Source organism: Rhinopithecus bieti, unplaced genomic scaffold (genome assembly GCF_001698545.2).
Source record: "Rhinopithecus bieti isolate Rb0 unplaced genomic scaffold, ASM169854v2 scaffold_6380, whole genome shotgun sequence".
In the NCBI taxonomy this organism is placed as follows: domain Eukaryota; kingdom Metazoa; phylum Chordata; class Mammalia; order Primates; family Cercopithecidae; genus Rhinopithecus; species Rhinopithecus bieti.
In genome coordinates, this window is record NW_016806642.1 from 2,731,674 (window position 1) to 2,746,226 (window position 14,553).

At 39.6% G+C, this 14,553-nt stretch overlaps 1 protein-coding gene across 1 annotated transcript in view; it reads right to left on the minus strand.

The window, feature by feature from the left end:
* The window catches only part of SGIP1 (SH3GL interacting endocytic adaptor 1), a 224,447-nt gene that overhangs the window by 121,357 nt on the left and 88,537 nt on the right, over positions 1-14,553 (minus strand). Inside the window, 1 exon segment of the mRNA XM_017877177.1 lies at positions 5,126-5,189. Within this exon segment, the coding sequence (XP_017732666.1) occupies positions 5,126-5,189 (64 nt within the window).

Consider the following 14,553-nt stretch of genomic DNA (forward strand, 5'->3'; position numbering starts at 1 on the left):
CTCCCTTCCTCCCTCCCTCCCTTCCTTCCTTCCTTCCTTCCTTCCTTCCTTTCTTTCTCTCTCTCTCTCTCTCTCTCTCTCTCTCGATGGAGTTTTGCTCTTGTCACCCAGGCTGGTGTGTAATGGCACAATCTCAGCTCACTGTGATCTCTGCCTCCCAGGTTCAAGTGATTCTCCTGGCTCAGTCTTCCAAGTAGCTGAGATTATAGGCATGCGTCACCACGCCCAGCTAATTTTGTATTTTTAGTAGAGAAGCAGTTTCACCATGTTGACCAGGTTGGTCTTGAACTCCTGACCTCAGATAATCCAACTACCTCAGCTTCCCAAAGTGCTGGAATTACAGGTGTGAGCTATGGTGCCTGACGAATATACTGAGTATTTCTTATTAGGACTTCAATTTACTAGGACTTAAGGGTCTCTATATATAAGTATTTCTTACTAGGATTCCAACCTTACTAACGGAGCTGGGAGAGAGGTGATTGCATCAACTTTTTGGTAGGATGTGTTCAGAGGCACTGATCCATGTGTGGATGCCTGTGGGAACTGCAAGCAATAGATGCGGCAAAAGCTCGGAGATTGGCCTGGCTGTGGTGTTGCCCACTGTGGATCCAGGTACAAGGTCCTATCAGTAGGGGATCTTAAATGGGAGGCACTTGACCTCATGCTTATTGCAGCTGTTGGGATGGTCTTTCACAATTTTTAATCAGAGAAACTGTGATTGTACATAGTGGCACTGGAGTCCTATTCTGATCCTTTGTCTTCTCTACTAATGGAAATGTGGCTCATGTGTCCTATGGAGTCAGTGAGCATGGTGGCTAAGGGCACTGGCTCCAGTGCCAGACTGCCTGGGATCAACCAGTGTCAATTTCCTAGCTGCAGAAACTTGGGCAAGTTACTTCACTCCGTTTTTTCTCGGTTTCTTCAGCTATAAAATAGCCAGCATAACAGCATATACCCCATAGGGCTATTAGAGGATTCAGTGGACTAACATAAGAGAAGAACCTGAAACAGTCCCTAAAACATAGTAAATGCTCATTAAATGTTTTCTAGAATAATAATTTTTATACAATATAACCCAGGATAGGGAGTGAAGAGATTTTAGCAGCCTCAGACAGTTGGGCATGTGTTCTAATTTCACTTTCTAACCCCCTGTAATGAGGCTTTATATTGTATTTTAAAATAAATTTTTTCTTTTTCATGGCAGACTTACTGTATTTGCTGACTTCTATTTTAAAAAGAATCATCTACCATGGACTTTTGGGATCTATTTTTTAAAGTTTCAGTTACCTTTTGTAACTACTGCCTTTTTTTTTTTTTTTTTTTTACCCTCCTATTTGTCTGGGTTTTAATTCTACCCTTTGATATTTTTTCTTTTGGGTGATGAAAGCACAGACACTGGATTTTAAACTAGAATATGGGCTCCAAGTCTTAGTTTCTGAGTAGCCTTCAGAAAATTACTTAACCTCCTTTGGCACTGATATTTCTCTTTAAAATTGACGTATTGCTGCTAACCTTATTTAATTACTAGGAAGACTAAAAAGGATATCAGCGCAACATATGCCCTGCACAGGGCCTGCCACTTAGCACAAGCTCTCTCCCTTCCCCTGCCAGCTGCTGCAATGATGATCAAATCAGGAAACTCTGGTCATAACCCCACTGTACATCTAAGGAGGTTCAATGAGCTGAAGTTGGTTCTGGTGTCTACCCTAGCAGGTTGCTGAGCAACCCATAGTGAGCTGTAACAGCCCTGAAAAACAGTTTGCATCAACAAGGTTTCAATGATCACAGACAAACATAAGCATTTACTAAAGCTGAAGGGACAGCAAATTGCTAGAGCGCTTTCCCAACCCCTTTGCATTTATGATTTCTTTTCCGAGAATGATATGTGATCAAATTACAGAGTTCACGAAAGCATTAGGGAGTTCATGAAAAGCAAGGGCTTATACTAAACATACTAAACAGCTTGTTCTTTGACCATTACTGATGGTGGAACCAGCTTCAGCTATTTTGCTATCAGGTAAGTAATTTGGGGCTCTCAAATGATAAGAAGTTAACGAAGGATACTTGGGATTCTTTAAACAAATGTCTTATTAGAGTACCTCAGAGAGACATTGGGCCTCTACCCATAGCTGCGAGGAATAACTCAGTTATTTTTTTTTTTTTTTTTTTTTTTTTTTTTTTGAGGCAGAGTCTCGCTCTGTCGCCTGGACTGGAGTGCAGTGGCCAGATCTCAGCTCACTGCAAGCTCCACCTCCCGGGTTCACGCCATTCTCCTGCCTCAGCCTCCCGAGTAGCTGGGACTACAGGCGCCCGCCACCTCGCCCGGCTAGTTTTGTATTTTAGTAGAGACGGGGTTTCACCGTGTTAGCCAGGATGGTCTCAATCTCCTGACCTCGTGATCCGCCCGTCTCGGCCTCCCAAAGTGCTGGGATTACAGGCTTGAGCCACCGTGCCCGGCCAACTCAGTTATTTTAATAACTTCAGAAATGGTGATGGAAAAGTAGTGCTTTGGCTACATGTAAATTAGTGCAGCCTGCCCTGGAGAGATTGTTCAACCTCTTCTCTCTCAAGAAAGCTTTTTCCTTTTTAACTTTCCTCGCATGCCAGAAATCTCCGGTGCAGTCAGTTACAGACATTGTCTTCCTTCAGAAATGGATTTAGTTTCTGTTAACGATGTTCTCCTGAGATCCATCGAATAGTGTCCCACACAACACCTGGCACTACGAATCCTATAATGCCTTCCCTTATATGACTCACGTAGTGTCTGGCCCTTCAGGGAAATTCGATTCCATTTAGTGTAAATTTCTTTGTTGTTGTTGTTTACAGGTGTGGAAACTGAGGCCCAGCAAAGTAAAGGGTAATTCCCAAAGCCATGGAGTCTGGGCCGTGCTGGGACTACAGCCCAGGTCTTCTGATCTAGTGAAGGCATCATCACATATTCTGGGTGGATAATGATTAGAAAATAGCAAACTTCTTAAGAAACAATGTAATTTATATAATCCTCAGAAAAAGATTCCTAACTTAGTTATTTAGAAAAATTTGCAGGACAACAGTAAATGTAATATCCATGAAATAAATAGTTACAAAAGAAAATGAAAGAAGAAGATATAAGAACTTAATATTTGGCATCTAGACAAAAAATAACTTCGTTCCCCCAATCCTTTACACTCTCTGGCTTAAAAAACTTTCAAGGTTTCAAGGTGGCCCACTGCCTATGGAAGTAGCCCACCCACCTCAGCCTGGTACTTAAGGCCCTTGCTATCTGGTCCTGGTCTCCTTTCCAGCCTTGCCTTCCATTATCACCTTTACCTGCAACTCCCAAGTAGACAAACTGCCCTATTTGTCTTGTCAATAAATGCCTAGTGGACTTTTCTACCTTTCTGCTTTTGCTTTTGTTGTTCCCTTTGCATGAAATACACATCCTCATCTTCTTGAAGGCCAAACTCAAGTCTCCTCCCCGACCCTGAAGCATCACTGATCATCAATCAAATGAGACTCATCAAATATGAGACTTTTCACCCTCAAATTCCCATGAAATCCCATCTTAGTTGCTTGTAAGGAACTTACACATATTAATTTGTGTCAGTAATAATAAGAGTACCAGCAGCTGCCATTTGCTGAGCATTTACTAAGTATTAGGTACCATATTAGTCATTTCAAATATGTTACCTCATTAGTTGTATAAACAATACTTTAATTTGTGTAGTAGATATTTTGTCTAATGAATCATAAATTCTTAAAGGACAAAGGCCCAGGGAAATACTCCGGATCTTGTGATAAAATTTATGCATGATAAAAATATACAGAGTGAAAAGCTAAAGGCGAGAATAAATGTGGCTTTCTTCATTTTCTTTTCTTTTCTTTTTTTTTTCCGAGACAGAGTGTCACTCTGTCACCCAGGCTGGAGTGCAGTGGCAGATCTCAGCTCACTGCAAGCTCCGCCTCCTGGGTTCTCGCCATTCTCCTGTCTCAGCCTCCTGAGTAGCTGGGACTACAGGCACCCGCCACCACGCCCGGCTAATTTTTTGTGTGTTTTTAGTAGAGACGGGGTTTCACCGTGTTAGCCAGGATGGTCTCGATCTCCTGACCTCGTGATCCACCCGCCTCGGCCTCCCAAAGTGCTGGGATTACAGGCTTGAGCCACAGCGCCCGGCCTCTTTATTTTCACCTATGCCCATACAACTACTGCTGTTCCCTTTTTCTAACTTTCTTTCAGAGATTCTAGCCAAATGAGGGGTATAATGGGTTCAATTCTGATGTACAGCAAACTACATCAGATCTGCATTTCTACCTGGTCACAACCACCTGCAGCTGAATAGTTGTGCTCTCCCTACACTGGTCTTGGGCTGGAGTCTCAGTTCCTGGCCAGTGGACTTCACGTATATAAGTTAACTGCTTGGCTCCAAAAGGCAACTGAGATTTCGTGTCAGAGCCAAATACTTCTGCAGGAGAATTCAAGATGGTCAAATAAGTGGAAGGAAGTTAGTGGAATGAAACTGTTATGTCATTGGACATTTTCAGGGTCTATCAGTGTCTGTGGGCAACTAATTCTCTTGGATAGGATCACTTAAATACGTAAAAGCATCCCCACAGTTGTTTCTGGCTTTTGTTTCTTATTCACCACTAAATATCCAATCATTCCTGAATTCTGTTGGTTGATTTACAATTCGGCTTGTACAAAATCTTGGCATCTCAAGTAAGAGCTTGGAGAGGTTATGTAGTCTACATTTCTGTTTCTGGCTAGGTCTAATCTATCCAAACAGGTGTTTTGTTGTTTCCTTAGTTCAGATCATAGGCTCAACCCTATATGTGGAAATGAATTCTTTTTATCCTTCACAAAATTAACAGTCACATTTTCTGCCTCCTGAGACTGCTGGGAAGTGTAATGATTTAAAAAGAAAAGAAAGAAACACATGATAAAAAACTGAACACGTGATGAAAATTTTACCTTTTAGCATAAATCTAAGAACTGTTTGTATTGAATAATTACAATTTACTCAGAAATGGGGAAAGCAAATAGTACACAATATCGGAGAAAACTGTGTGGCAATCTTGTATTGACTGTGACAAGAGCATCTCTTATGCAAATAGCTTCTTCAAGGAGGCAAACTCCTAAAGTACATACGTAGAATCAGTGTCCTTTTCTTTCTTCCGTATTCCAAAGGCCTTCCTTGTACGTTTTTTCAATCCTGTGGGAAAACAGCAAAGGGTCAAAAACTCTCTCAGCAACATTCAAGTGAACATATTTTGAAAGTTGTAACACACCAGTTAGACTTGAATGTTTAGAAAGCAATGAAATTTCTGAAGTTGTATGTATAGGTATGTGTGTCTGCATATTCATATGACTCATTATTACATTTTTCAATAGCTATTTATCAAGGACTTCACACCATAAGTTCTTAGCACTATAAGCAACACAAGGATGCATGGGTATAGAAAAGATTGCAAGATTTTCTTAGACTACTGTTATTCATCACCCACATTGGGGTTCTGCCAAGAAGTCAAATCACAGATTTAGAAGAAAGCCATTTTCAGGTTAGACATATTCTTTAGACTGGGATAACGCCAAGACAGAGATCATGTGACCCATGCCAAGAGAACTGCACAGATCTGACACATCTCTGTGTCCCGTATTCCCATCTTATCTTTTACTACTTCCTCCAGTCTGTGGCTGCACTGAATTATTAACCATTCTCTGAACACACCCCAAAATTTGCACTCCCATATTTCTTTCTTTCTTGTGTGGTCCTTACTTGTGATGAAAATGCTTTCCCTATTTTGTGGACATTTAGAATTTCAATTCATCCTTTAAGGCCCAGGACAAATGCCACTCCTGTAGGGCCTCTTAATCCTGGAGGCGTAAGACACTGATTATTCTGTGTTCCCCCCCAAAATGTTGCTCTTATATGTAGGATATATCAAATGGTATCACCTAGTAGTTTCTGTGTCAGTTTCCCTAGTAGACTGTGATCCTTTCTTGAACAAAGGCCAAGGCTCCCTCATTTTTAAGTCCAGATAATATTTGTGATTTAAAATATCTTCCAGGAAGCACCATTCAAGCAGCACTGGCTAAGAAAGCCCTTTTCTTCCATCCTGACAAGCCAAGTCCAGTCTTAGTTCTTCTCTACTCATCCTGTCAAAGCTGTTTGGGTTTCCCACCCCCCACATGATCCATAGTTACAGACATGCCTTGTGCGTCTGTTAGTGAGTATTATTCAAATAAATTAAATGTTTACATATTCAAACCTTAGACTTGTTATTGGTGGTTTGGAAAGTCTTCTTGAGAAATTGGAGCTGAGAAAGTCACTGATATTTCAGATTTGTTTGGTACTGCCAGGTGGAACAAAGGGAAAAACAATGACAGAATCAGTGAGTTGATGATACGTTTTTCCAAAACATGTGAGTCAGCCCAAACCACTCAGATTATCTGAGTCATTCATTATCTGCCTCTTAGGATACTACTCAAATACAATCTTCAAAATGTCTCTGTTCCATCTAATTTTGTATTTTAATAGTCATCCATTTAAGACATTTAGGTCTTTAAAATGTCAATTTTTTAAAAACTCCTCCCACATAAAACTATTTTCCGTTACTTACCACATGATGAGTTTATAGGAAAACGTATTGACATTTAAAACTACCCACCCATAATATTTAGAAACACCTTCTCCCCTTTTATTTTTAATTTTGTTTATTAAAAATTTCTTTCTCACCTCTAATTGTCTTATTCCCTTATAAGGACAAAGTACCATAGTTACATAATCATCAGTCTATCCCTACAATTTTCCTTGGGTTTCAAGTCTCCTAATTGGCTTTTCTTTGCTTCTGATTTAGCTTTGATCTCACAATGAATGCCATATTCAGCAATCACCACTGGTTTTTACAGGACTATAAAACCAATGCTATTATCATCTCAGGGTTTCAAGTGTGCTATTTCCTGTAACTTGACCTATGAGATAAAAAATAGTATGCCTTACCAAATATATCAGAAAATATACACACATTCCAGTACTCTTTGTATTAAATTGGTAATAGAACAGGAATAGACCCTGTGCTGGTTTTGACCACAAAGTTTGGACAATAGCCAACATGAACTAGGTCATGAACATCATGAGTTGTCCACTTTCCAGTGAAAAAAAATGCACTGAATCAGGATCCAGGAGGCAGAGTCCATTCCCAGCATCAGTTCTAATTGCATAGCTTAATACAAGTTACATTACCTTTATGTTTCAGCCTCTCAGCCTATAACAAATCAGCCAATGACAAGAGATGAAAGAATCTGCACATCTTCACAAAATGCCATGCCTGTATCTGTAGCTTTACTTTCATTGAAAATCATGTTTTTAACACATGAAATACACTTATACATAGAATGTAAATAGGAATACACCAAAGATGTGAGATCCTAGAAAAAAATGCCCTAATCAAATTGTTGAATAAGAAAAAAATGTTGGGCCAGGTGCAGTGGCTCATGCTTGTAATCTCAGCCCTTTGGGAGGCTGAGGTGGGTGAATCACTTGAGGTCAGGAGTTCGAGACCAGCCTGGCCAACATGGTGAAACCCCATCTCTACTAAAAACACAAAAAATTAACTTGGCGTGGTGGCACACACCTGTAGTCCCAGCTACTTTGGAGGCTGAGGTGGGAGAATTGCTTGAACCTGGGAGGCAGAGGTTGTAGTGAGCCAAGATCATGCCGTTGCACTCCAGCCCGGGTGACAGAGTGAGACTTAATCTCAAAAAAAAAGGTTGAAAATATTTTACTTCTTCAAAAGTGGAAAGGTTTAAGAAGTTTACAAAAAATATGAAGAAAACTGAAAGACTAAAGCAAAGGAAGTTATGAAAGTCAGTTTTTCATACCTTAATGAATCTTTCAGAAGATCCAAGGAGAAAACAATCGCAACAACTGCGTTAAAATTGAGTGAAGAGAAGTGTGCTCACGTCTTTTGAGAATTCATCAAAAAATACTGAAACTCTTCAACAGAGAGCAACAATAGTCAAGGATCTTACAGAAATAACAAATTTAAGGCACTATGTTCAATAATTTGATAAGTTTTAAAAACACTATATCCAATGATTCTCCACTTCAGGTAGTTACAATTACAGTATAATTACATCTGGGGTGGAGCATAAATTTTTTATCAACTATTTTTTTACCAAAATGGGAGGGCAAAAACTAAGTGTCCTTTGAGAAATGCAATGACTTTTCCCTTGCCAACATCAAAACAAAAACATCTAAAGGGAAAGAATTTTACTGTCTTGATAATCTGGGGTTAGAATGGTTCTCTCCCAAGCTATGGAATTGAGAACACTCTCCTATGTGAATCCAAAACTGCTGTAATTCATCAGCCACACTGTGTGTCTGTCCTGTGCCCCTAACTTCTCCACCGAATTCAGATTTCTTTAGCTTCTTTTGGTGTTGTGGGAAACAACCACACACACACACACACACATTAAATATAGATGGATTTTTAAAAGGTTGAAAACTTACTTCAAACTAGGCAGCCTGGTTATAATGTTAGCAGACAAATGTCATCAATATCTTACCAGATAAGATAAATAAAGCAATATATGTAGAAATAGATACTAGTGATAGTGTCAAAAATACAGAGTGGGAAGAAGTTTTGTCATTGGAATACTACCAGCTATCACTGCTGAGGTCTTGCCTATTGCCCAGGCACTGGTTGCATATGTTGCCTCATTTAAATCTCTTACAAACTTTGTGAAAAAGTAGGTGGTATTTTCCCCTAAAGCAGTGAGTCTGAGAGTTTACCTAAGTTAAGTTTTATTATCTTCATCCCCAGTGAGGAAACAGGAGGCTACTCTTACTCCAGTACTCCCCAGAATGTTGGGGTTATTCAGGGCTTTGTCCCAGGCACTTCTACATCCTTTTCTGAGCGTGATTTCATCCACCAATGTAGTTTCATTCATCATATGTATGCAGAAAAATCCTGAATTTATAGGTGAGACCCAGCACAATCTCATGAACTTCTGAATACAGAGTACTTCTCATACTCAGGCTCCTATAGAGACACCAGATTTCTTCAAAAACCTTCAGACTCTACTTATAATACATATGTAATAAAAGCTGTAAAGGTATGCCCAATCATTTAGTTTCTAATTATCTTGTGAATGAAATTCCTTTTAAAATGAAATAGCTCTCCATCAACAGATAAATGCATAAGCAAAATGTGGCCTAGCCATGCAACAGCCATAAAAAGGAATAAAGTACTGATACAGGCTACAATATGAATGAACCTTGAAAATACTGTGCTAAATGAAGGGAGTCAAATGCAAAGAGCCACATATTGCATTATTTCATTTATATGAAATTTCCAGAGTAGGCAAATTGATTAATACAGAAAGCAGATTGGAGGTTGATAGAGACTGAGTGAACGGGGAAAGGGGAGTAGCTGCTTAATGAGTACAGGTTTCCTTTTGGGGTGATATAAAGTTCTGGAACTTGATGGTGGTTATGTTGCACGACATTGAGAATGTACTAAATGCCACTGAGATTTACACTCTAAAATGGTCAAAATGGAAAATTTTATTTTGTTTGTTTTTTACCATGATAAAAAAGAAATGGAATAGTTCAAGCCAGATTATTCTATGACAAGGGAGGACAAGGAGGGGAATAAGTGGGGAAGAAAAGAAAGAAACAAGGCAGATTGGCTTAAAAGTTTGTGGCACATGTTACTGCTTTGTTTTTGTTTTGTTTTGCCAGTTGTCAAATATTTAGTAAAGAAATCAATACAGTCACAAATTCCTGTTCATAGTAACCTTCAGTATCAAGAAAGTAATATTTCCATGAGAATTTACAACAGGACATCCAGCTTTTCTTGCTCATGTATCAGATTATTTGCAGAAAAGCTTTTCATAAGCAAATGCATTTTTGTCATGATGCTTGCTCCTTTGATCTGTTCTCCTAAAATCACAGTATCATATTAATCCCACTAGATGGTGAACTCCATGAAGTCAGCAGCTCCATCCATGCAGGCATCTTGTTTATTTTCACCTCCCCATGTCACATGAAAAGAATATTCTTTAAAATCATTTGTGCAATTGTACTAAAAGAGAGGCACTATTTCTCAATTCCCTTTTCAAACTGCAAATAAGGCCCCATTGGAAGCTTATGAAGGCAGTTTGTTAGGGCAAAACCTGTATTTTAAAATGAAAGAGAAAAACGTGCATTGCCTATAGAAAGGATAAATACTGTTTCATGAAACTCTTGGCCAAATTGGATGGTGATATAAAATACATTTCTTAGGTGATATGGTTTGGCTCTATGTCCCTACTCAAGTCACATCTGGAATTGTAATCACCACATGTCAAGGGAGGGACCTGGTGGGAGGTGATTGGATCATGGGGGCAATTTCCCCCATGCTAATGAGGGAGTTTTCACGAGTGCTTATGCTTTAAGTGTGGCACATTCCCCCTCGTCTCTCTCTCTCTCTCCCCCATCTACTGCCATGTAAGACGGACCTTGCTTCCCTTTCGCCTTCCACCATGATTGTAAGTTTCCTGAGGCCTCCCCAGCCATGTGGAACTGTGAGTCAATTAAACCCCCTTTCTTTATAAATTACCCAGTCTTGGGTAGTATTTTTATAACAGTGTCAGAATGGCTAGTACATTATGATAGATTGCAGGTCAAAACAGTTTGAAAGTCATTAAAAAAAAAACTTTTAAAAAATAACTCTCTTAATTTGAAACAAAATTAGTGTGTTTACTGGTGTTTTTTTCTGAGGCTTCCCTAAACTAACTAAAAAAAATGCCCATGAAGTACTTTAGAATGTCCTGACTTTAAAAGTATACAGACCTGCAGGTGAAGAGGAAACTGTACAGCAGAAAAAATAAACTATCTTTATCCATTTTCTTTTCTCCTGAGTACAACTGATAGGAATTGTAGGGATTCATTAAGTAAACATCAAATTTTGAATTTGAGCCACTTTTAAATTTTACACTGCAAGGAGAATTGTTTAGAGGAAGGCTTTAAAAAAAAGGAAACTTGGACTCTATACTAATTTTAGGTAAAACATCAAGGTCTGATACTCCAAAGAACCTACAGAGTTTTGCTTGTTTAGTTTTATTTCTATTTTATTTTATTTTAAAACACACCTGAAATATTTTGTCCGTAAAATGAAGACTGTTTCTGTAGATTGCCAAGTGGAGGTCACATTCCTGGAGCTGAGTCCCAAACAGAAGACACTGAGATGTTTGCATTCTGTAGGCAGAAGCTGAGGACCAGACACAAGACGCTGCTGGCCTTAACCCGCAATGCTGTCTCCTAGCAGTGTAAGTGGAGAGTCCTGCCAATAACCCCTCCTTTCTCTCCTTGTCCTGTATTCCTACCACTCCATTGCTAGCTGGTAACAGAACAACATGGAGAGGCCAAATATAGAATGGTCACCTTCTTAACAGCATCTTAGCAGAAATGGGCTTACCACCCAAGCTAACTTAAAGGGACTGGGGTGGGAAGAGAGGTGGGGCAGGTACAAACCAGAAAAGAGCCAAAGACAAAGCCAGGTTCTAACACTGGGGCAGGCAGAACCTGCGGGAGAGGGTGTTCTGTCTTTGAAAGCACTTCTTTTTTGCCCACCTTCCTCACTCACCTCATAGTCTGGATACACATTGCCTTCTCTAAAAGCTCTTTATTGTGGTGTTAGAACCTCCATATAAATGTACTGCCTTTAAAATTGTTGAAAAGGCACCAGTTTTGGAGATCATGTTCCTAGGGTGCATTTGCTCCTCCTGCCTCCCATCACTCACTGTGCTTTTAAACAGAGCTTGGACAAGACAAGGACTTAGGAACAAAGCCAACTCTAGGAGTGATCTAGAGCTCTGGAGAAGAAGAGGAGCTTTAAGAAGAGGAGATAGGTTGGCAATGACCGTGCTTTAGGATCAATATGTAGAACCCAGTTAATAGTGGAATGCGATCTGTTCCTCACATATCTCCCCCAGAAGCATGCAAATCACGCTTCCAAAAACTGAAGTAGGGTGACAGGGTGGAAGGGAGCAAAATATGTGACCTTACTCAGAATCCAAAGATCTGGGTTTGAAACTCAGTTTGACTGCCTTCCAGCAACATTGATAGAGTGTCTAAGAGATACTGTGGTACTTTCCATATAAGATTCGTGTTTTCACAAGATAGGAGGTTTGGAGAGACAATCTTAATTCTCTCTGTAATCACTAGGGGTGAGGGAAAGGCAGCTCTTGTTTACTGAGAACCTTGCATGTGCCAGACACTGTGCCAAACACTTTAAAGCAGACCAATTCAACAACCTCAGAAGGTATTACTAACTCCCTGTCTTTGGATTAAGAAACAGACTCAAAGTGAGTAAGTTTCTCTTTCAAAGTCACTAAACAAATGAGTAACAAGACCAAGATGTTGAGCTAGGTCTGTTTGGCTCCAGAGTCAAGCAACTTCTTTCAGAGTGGTCACGATGATTATTGCAGTACCTAGTGCACAGAAGACATGTCATCAATGTTTGTTTAACGATTTCTTTAAAAGCTGCTTAGGCCAGGCGTGGTAGCTCAAGCCTGTAATCCCAGAACTTTGGGAGGCCGAGACGGGCAGATCACAAGGTCAGGAGATCGAGACCATCCTGGCTAACATGGTGAAACCCCGTCTCTCCTAAAAAATACAAAAAACTAGCAGGGCGAGGTGGCGGGTGCCTGTAGTCCCAGCTACTTGGGAGGCTGAGGCAGGAGAACGGCGTGAACCTGGGAGGTGGAGCTTGCAGTGAGCTAAGATCCAGCCACTGCACTCCAGCCTAGGCGAGAATCCGTCTCAAAAAAAAAAAAAAAAAANAAAAAAAAAAAAAAAGCTGCTTAGTGTTTATATAACCATTTTTTTAAAAGCTAATGACTTTTTTTGATGTTTGCAAACTACATTCCATTGGTGTCCAACTTTTTGATATTTATTTGTGTATATAGATGTATTAGGGAAGGAGGAGAAGGAGCCCCAAACTATGCCAGATGCACCAATCTGAATACACAGGACTTCGGCCAGAGAGCCGAGACTCAGAGTGAGGGATGTGCTGAGACCTCATTACATTTTAGGTGGGAAATGTGCACAATGATACAATAAAAACTCAATTTAGCCCAAAACATATATCATAAAAAAATTAATAGACATAATGTACTGAGTACTTGTGATGTTTCAGGGAATTTATCAGGAACTTTCTTATCTCAGTCCAACACAATTTAATAAGATGGGAGCTATTATCATATTGATTCTATATCATGGCACATGAGAAGCACCTGATGCCAGGTCTCACAGGTGATAAATAGCAGAACACATTTTAAAACACCCTCTGCCTGACTCCAGAGTCCAGGCTCCTCATGACTTTGGAATATCTTTTGTTACTCATCACAATTCATTTTATCCTCTTATTAAAAACAAAAAAACAAGAATGTGATTTTTTGTTTGAAAACTGGAGAGAGATTTTAGGCAAGTTAGGCAGACATTTCTTATACACATAGGCGGTATTTTGCGTGTTTAAATCTTTATATGCTGCCCAGTGAACATAAAGAGACCCAATAAATGTTTGCTAAATGGATTATTTCTGTAATAAATATAAATTTTCAGCTTGAGTCTTCATTAACTTGGAGGGTTACTCAAAGGTGAATCACATGTAATGGAATTACTTATTTTCTGCAGGAACCCAGGCCAAATATTTGGTCTCAGTAATAAAAAACAGGCAAATGTAATTGCCCTGGGCACAATGCTGCATATTGACAGCAACTCTAGACTGGCTATATCTTTTCATTATGATGCTCACTGTATTTCTGTCAGAAAAGATTAAGGCGCTTTGTGTATCAGCTTTCCCTCTAGGTTTTAAATATAGTCACTGTAATCCAATTCAGATTCTTTGTCATCAGAAATTCTTATAGAAAGACATAAAACCAGTTAAGATGGAGGCCAGTTGGTCCAACGATTTTTTATGATATTTATGATTTCCCATGCATAGACTACTGCCTAGGGTAGAAGAGATGCTTCGTAAAGGCAAGTGCCAGGAAGTAGAAAATGTAGAGTTCAGTGTCTAGCAGTACCTGGTGCAAGGTAGTCATTCAGTAAATGTTTACAAGCCATTCTACATATTTGCAATTCTCTTTTTTTTTTTTTTTGAGATGGAGTCTCACTCTGTCGCCCTGGCTAGAGTGCAGTGGCGTGATCTTCTTGGCTCATTGCCAGCTCCACCTCCCGGGTTCATGCCATTCTCCTGCTTTAGCCTCCCTGTTCAAAGTTGGTCAGCATGTGGTTTTGGTATGAATGGTTCACCTACATTTTTACTTGACTTAAAGGAAATCCAGGTAATCTCTGTACTTAGTATGCACAAAACCTCTCTACAGTACCTCATCATTCTGAGCTGAGCACTGAACCTTTTGGGAGAAATCGTAAGGACACAGTCCATTAGCAATAGATTGCAAAAGGGTCTGATATAAATGACAACTTGAAGTTCAGATTTGATATATAAAAAATCATGCTGAAACACTGAAATGGAGATTTCTAGAGGGCAATTATGAACTTCAAGGTGCTAAAAAGTACTTTTAAA